The sequence below is a fragment of the Salmo salar genome, chromosome ssa20, assembly GCF_905237065.1.
Source record: "Salmo salar chromosome ssa20, Ssal_v3.1, whole genome shotgun sequence".
Classification (NCBI taxonomy): domain Eukaryota; kingdom Metazoa; phylum Chordata; class Actinopteri; order Salmoniformes; family Salmonidae; genus Salmo; species Salmo salar.
In genome coordinates this window covers 89,872,242-89,878,780 of record NC_059461.1, presented here as the reverse complement: position 1 = coordinate 89,878,780, position 6,539 = coordinate 89,872,242, and the positions used below count along the sequence as shown (strand labels likewise).

Genomic DNA, 6,539 nt, shown 5'->3' with positions numbered 1-6,539 from the left:
TACTGTAGGGTAGGGTAGTGTAGTGTAGGGTAGGGTAGTGTAGTGTAGGGTAGTGTGGTGTAGTGTAGGGCAGTGTAGGGTAGTGTAGTGTAGTGTAGGGTAGTGTAGTGTAGTGTAGGGTAGTGTAGTGTAGGGTAGTGTAGGGTAGTGTAGTGTAGTGTAGGGTAGTGTAGTGTAGTGTAGGGTAGTGTAGGGTAGTGTAGTGTAGGGTAGTGTAGTTCAGTGTAGTGTAGTGTAAGGTAGTGTAGTGTAGGGTAGTGTAGTGTAGGGTAGTGTAGTGTAGTGTAGGGTAGTGTAGTGTGGGGTAGTGTAGTGTAGTGTAGTGTAGTGTAGTGGTGAGTGTAGGGTAGGTAGTGTAGTGTAGGGTAGTGTAGTGTAGTGTAGGGTGTGAGTGTAGGGTAGTGTAGTGTGGTGCAGTGTAGGGTAGTGTGGGGTAGTGTAGTGTGGTGTAGTGTAGGGTAGTGTGGTGTAGTGTAGTGTAGTGTAGGGTGTGAGTGTAGGGTAGTGTAGTGCAGTGAGTGTAGTGTAGTGTGGGTGAGTGTGGGTAGTGTAGTGTAGGGTGGTGCAGTGTAGTGTGGTGTAGTGTAGTGTGGGAGTGTGGGTGTGAGTGTAGTGTAGTGTAGGGTAGTGTAGTGTAGGGTAGTGCAGTGTAGGGTAGTGTAGTGCAGGGTAGTGTAGTGTAGTGTAGGGTAGTGTAGGGTAGTGTAGTGTAGGGTAGTGTAGTGTAGTGTAGGGTAGTGTAGTGTAGGGTAGTGTAGTGTAGTGTAGGGTAGGGTAGGGTGGTGTAGTGTAGGTTAGTGTAGTGTAGTGTAGTGTAGGGTAGTGTAGTGTAGGGTAGTGTAGTGTAGGGTAGTGTAGTGTAAGGTAGTGTAGTGTAGGGTTCTGAAGTTGTCAAAAGTAGTGCACTATATAGGGAAGCGGGTGCCATTTGGGACGCATGCTAGAACAAGCGAAATCAGGAGTGATCTAGAACCCAACCCTATTTAATTAACTGATAATATATAATAGAGTCTAGATACTTCCTTGGCCCTATAGCCAGGCGACTCTATCGGCCCGTCCCAAATGGCACCACATTCCCTATATAATGCACTACTTCTGACTAGGGCTCTTGTGAAAAGTAATGCCCTACAGAGATCTTATATTGAGCAAGGTTTGCTACAGCAGGAAAATAATCCTGCAGCAACAGGAAATGTGAATTAATGGAAGTTACATGCTTCAGAAGGCTTTTAAACCTCAAATACACTACACATTTGACATGTCTTGCCTTGCAGGAAGGTTATCCTGTAACAAGGTGATCAAATGAAGATCCTACATCTGTATATAGGGAATATGGTACAATTATCAATAAACCATCCCTTTTAGTTAATACCTACGATCACACTCTCCCAAGGATTAATTTGACAGTCCTTTTAAAACCCATAGTGTTTCTATTATGGAGATAATGTATTATATTTCATGATGTGGATTCTGGTCTATCTGAGCTTCAAGAAAAGGAAAGTAGCATGGTCTATCCTATATCAACCCAGCATCACTTTCAGATAATAACTCTGGTTCACTCACAGCCATTTAAATCCAGGGTGTGGCTACTGTCTATTCCATCCCATCTTTAATCTGTTGAATAACTTTAAAATGAGGATTACACTAGAGGGAAAGTAGCATGGCCTGTGACGAAGGGTTGACTGAACTGTGTGTATAGATAAAAATGTAACTAAATGCAATTCTCATTTCTCATTACAGAGCTCTACCGTGCGATAATTTTAATCGAATATGCGCCTAAATATTTTTTTGCTGGAATATTAATTTAGGAGCACCAGTGCGCATAGAAACATTAAGGATTCTAGCTTTAAACAACTCAAATACTTTTTTTTATTGTGCTCCTAAATGTCATTGTGTGCGCCTACATTTTGCAACTTAGGCGCACACATGCTCCTAGTAGAATATGTCAGTGTAGAGCCCTGCTATATTCTTTTCCCAGGCCCATGTGCATAGGAATATACTATATGATTGGAACTAATGATTTGATAGTGCAGTCGTAAAACCAAAGTTTAATTAAAAAAATAAATAATTGCAAATACAAACACATATTTGCACCTTGATGGCACAGTCAGCTCAAGATGATTGTCATATATCAAGCAATCCAGACAATTGTATAGGACCAGGTATATAACACGGTTGACTAAATCAATTATGAATCGAAAATTCCGATGATAAAATCAACCTTACCGATTCTAAGGACTTGCTGCCAACTCAGCCAAAACTCTGCCATCAAGTAAAGCAGCGAAAACAACAGTCCCTTCCTTTTCGCCATGGTACTCGCTCCGAAATAAAAATGAACATTGATGTCTGTTCTTTTTTTTTTTCTTTCTGCTTTTAATTCATGCTGTTATCTTGCCAGTTCTCGTATCCGTATCGAACATAAATCGACATCCGACCCACATTTTTCCTTTTATACATTATGACTGAGAGAAATAAAAACACACTATTTTCTCCTTTCGGAATAGTTCCTTATAAAACTCAGAACGAGACCTCTTTTTCCCATTCTAGAATCCCATTTGTGTTAGAAGCGTTTGACTCCCCATTTCAGATAGTCCCAAAAACAATGCATCTCCTCTTTCATCGTTGCCAGCGCATACTTGGAACTGTGATACTGCGAGCGTCTTTCTCTCTCCCGTGCGCGCACTCAATTGAGGGCACCGCCAAGCCGGTGTTGATCCGCAAACATGGATACGTTCAGAAGATTAACTTGAAATCTGGCTACAGCCGACCTCGACAACTCGTCTTTGCTTTTAGTACACCGAGGAATGATTAAATCTTTGCTCCAGTCGTGATGGGAAACGCAGATCTAATCTTCAGAATGGTCGTTGCTGCTGACTCTCCGGGAAGATTAACCATGGAGGGACTCAGCCTGTACTTCTTCTCTCCAACGGCTGATCTCTCTGCCACAGCCTGATGTAAAAGAGACTCACGTTACTTTGTTTTTCCATAGTTTACCTACTTTCAAAAGAAGAAGGGTTTGACTATTCTAACAGTTTTGTTGGAGAGACAACGGATCTGAGGACAGGGGGGGATTTGGGGCAGTAAAATCTATCTTCTGTTTTCTTTTTTGTTGTAGGGCACATATTTTATCTGCTGATGCCCGTGTTCATTCATTCTACTGAAAACACAAGAAGCCTTCACTAGCCTACTGCAGACTATCAAAGAGCTGTATCTGATCTTATAGGCTGTGTCTCAAATGGCACCCTATTCCCTTTACAGTGCACGACTTTTGACCATGACCCAGCATTGAAAATACAACGCTGTCATTTTTTATTGTTGTTGAATGTTTGTAACATTGGGTTGTTTTTCTATGTCCTGTTTATAGTGAGCTGTCCAGAGGCAAATAACACATCGTTTAGTGGTCCGTGAACTATGAACTGTAACATTAGATGGTTCCTGAGATGGGTTGAGGCTAGAAGGCTTAATATCATAATATATGATTTTGTAATGAGATTTTGTACAGAGAGAAAATGAGTCCCAAATGGCACCCTATTCCCTATATAGCGCACTACTTTTAACCAGGGCCCTATGGGCTATAAAGGGGATATGGTGCCATTTGGTACTTATAGATATTCCTAAAGGATTAACAGAGAGAGGGCAGAGATCATGCAGTTTAATGACATGATAATAGCACAGTTAGGGAGGGGTGGACGGTGTGCTTAACACACAGTTAGACTCACAGTTAGACTCACAGTTAGACTCACAGTTAGGGAGGGTTGGACGGTGTGCTTAACTCACAGTTAGACTCACAGTTAGACTCACAGTTAGGGAGGGGTGGACGGTGTGCTTAACACACAGTTAGACTCACAGTTAGGGAGGGGTGGACATTGTGCTTAACTCACAGTTAGACTCACAGTTAGGGAGGGGTGGATGGTGTGCTTAACTCACAGTTAGACTCACAGTTAGAGAGGGGTGGACGGTGTGCTTAACTCACAGTTAGACTCACAGTTAGGGAGAGGTGGATGGTGTGCTTAACTCACAGTTAGACTCACAGTTAGGGAGGGGTGGACGGTGTGCTTAACTCACAGTTAGACTCACAGTTAGGGAGGGGTGGATGGTGTGCTTAACTCACAGTTAGACTCACAGTTAGACTCACAGTTAGGGAGGGGTGGACGGTGTGCTTAACACACAGTTAGACTCACAGTTAGACTCAGTTAGGGAGGGGTGGACGGTGTGCTTAACTCACAGTTAGACTCACAGTTAGGGAGGGGTGGACGGTGTGCTTAACTCACAGTTAGACTCAGTTAGGGAGGGGTGGACAGTGTTCTTAACACACAGTTAGACTCACAGTTAGGGAGGGGTGGATGGTGTTCTTAACACACAGTTAGACTCACAGTTAGGAGGGGTGGATGTGTTCTACACAGTTAGACTCACAGTTAGGGAGGGGTGGACGGTGTGCTTAACACACAGTTAGACTCACAGTTAGGGAGGGGTGGACGGTGTGCTTAACTCACAGTTAGACTCAGTTAGAGAGGGGTGGACGGTGTGCTTAACACACAGTTAGACTCACAGTTAGGGAGGGGTGGACGGTGTGCTTAACACACAGTTAGACTCACAGTTAGGGAGGGGTGGATGGTGTACTTAACACACAGTGTTGCAATTGAACTGTGACTTATAATTCATCCAAGTTCTGAAAACATTTTACATGTACATGTTTTATTACAGGCTCAATTGCTATCGCATAGGGAGAGGGAGAGGGAGAGGGAGAAGGAGAGGGGGAGAGGGAGAGGGAGAGGGGGAGAGAGAGAGAGAGAGAGAGAGAGAGGAGAGAGAGAGAGAGAGAGGGAGAGAGAGAGAGAGAGAGAGAGAGAGAGAGAGAGAGAGAGAGAGAGAGAGAGAGAGAGAGAGCGAGAGAGAGAGAGAGAGAGAGAGAGAGAGAGAGAGAGAGAGAGAGAGAGAGACGAGATTACAGTTTAGGCTACATGTTTACATCCGTATGTAAAGGATGATGAATCTGATTGGGTTTTCTAAAGATCATGTGACCTCAGTTTGAGATGTGCCAGGCTGACCAGATCTAATGTCAACCGCGTCCACATGAATTCAGTGCCACAGTCACGCTCAGGTTAGCACATTTGTGATTAGCTTGTGAGCAAGTGAGGAAGCCAAGCAGTATTGGTGGTATCCCAAATTACACCTTATTCTTTATATAGGGCACTACTCTTAACCACAGATCATAGGGCATTATATAGGGAATAGTGTGCCATTTGGGACACAAAGTAGACTAGAGGATGAGTTAGGGCTCAATTCAATCCGTATCCTGAAAGTATCCTGTAAAAACAGCTCGATTGAAATTTAAAGGCAATGTTTCCGTGTTCATGGAAATTGCACTCACGGTAAATGCTGCATATGTCGGCTCAATCGCGAAAATGAACTTACAATGTTTATGCGGATCTAGCGCAGTACGGATTGAATCCAGGCCTTAGTGTCCTTAGTGACGCTCCTGTAGTAAGGTCTGGTTGGAACACTCATGGTGTTCTCTGCTTCCATCTAGTGGTGGAAAGGAGACATTACACCATCACTCACGTTACACTGTCTCTAGAATACAATAAAACTTCGTTGTCCATAAATGGACATTTTTCTTTGGCATCACCTTCCATTAAAACGATCACATATGCACACATTCTCACGTGTGTGTGTGTGTGTGGGGGGGGGGGGGGTTCCTTCTTTATGTGTGTGTGGGGGGATCCTTCGCTATGTCTCTACACTGTCACTAACATTATGCTGTCTCTTGTCCCTCTCTTCTACACTGTCACTAACATTATGCTGTCTCTATGTCTCTACACTGTCACTAACATTACACTCTCTCTGCTTCTACACTGTCACTAACATTATGCTGTCTCTATGTCTCTACACTGTCACTAACATTATGCTGTCTCTGCTTCTACACTGTCACTAACATTATGCTGTCTCTGCTTCTATACTGTCACTAACATTATGCTGTCTCTGCTTCTACACTGTCACTAACATTATGCTGTCTCTGCTACTGTCACTAACATTATGCTGTCTCTGCTTCTACACTGTCACTAACATTATGCTGTCTCTGTACTGTCACTAACATTACACTGTCTCTGTCTCTATACTGTCACTAACATTATGCTGTCTCTGCTTCTACACTGTCACTGTGATAGACTGCATCCAGTTTGCTGAGAAGAGTATTGGAAGCTATTTTGTAGATGAGATCGCCGAAGTCGAGGATCGGTAGGATAGTCAGTTTTACGGGGGTAAGTTTGGCGGCGTGAGTGAAGGAGGCTTTGTTGCGAAATAGAAAGCCGATTCTAGATTTGATTTTGGATTGGAGATGTTTGATGTGAGTCTGGAAGGAGAGTTTACAGTCTAGCCAGACACCCAGGTATTTGTAGTTGTCCACATATTCTAGGTCAGAACCGTCCAGGGTAGTGATGCTAGTCGGGCGGGCGGGTGCAGGCAGCGAACGGTTGAAAAGCATGCATTTGGTTTTACTAGCGTTTAAGAGCAGTTGGAGGCCACGGAAGGAGTGTTGTATG

At 43.6% G+C, this 6,539-nt stretch overlaps 1 protein-coding gene across 2 annotated transcripts in view; it reads right to left on the bottom strand.

The window, feature by feature from the left end:
* LOC106581501 (glutamate receptor ionotropic, kainate 1) overlaps positions 1-3,018 on the bottom strand; it is a 134,671-nt gene extending 131,653 nt beyond the window's left edge. Inside the window, exon 1 of one of the 2 annotated variants that reach the window (XM_045704105.1) lies at positions 2,224-3,018. In XM_045704105.1, the coding sequence (XP_045560061.1) occupies positions 2,224-2,308 (85 nt within the window). In that variant the 5' untranslated portion in view covers positions 2,309-3,018. The remainder of the gene's footprint in view (positions 1-2,223) is intronic. The other variant, XM_045704106.1, reaches the window with a different exon arrangement.
* Positions 3,019-6,539: the final 3,521 nt, after the last annotated feature.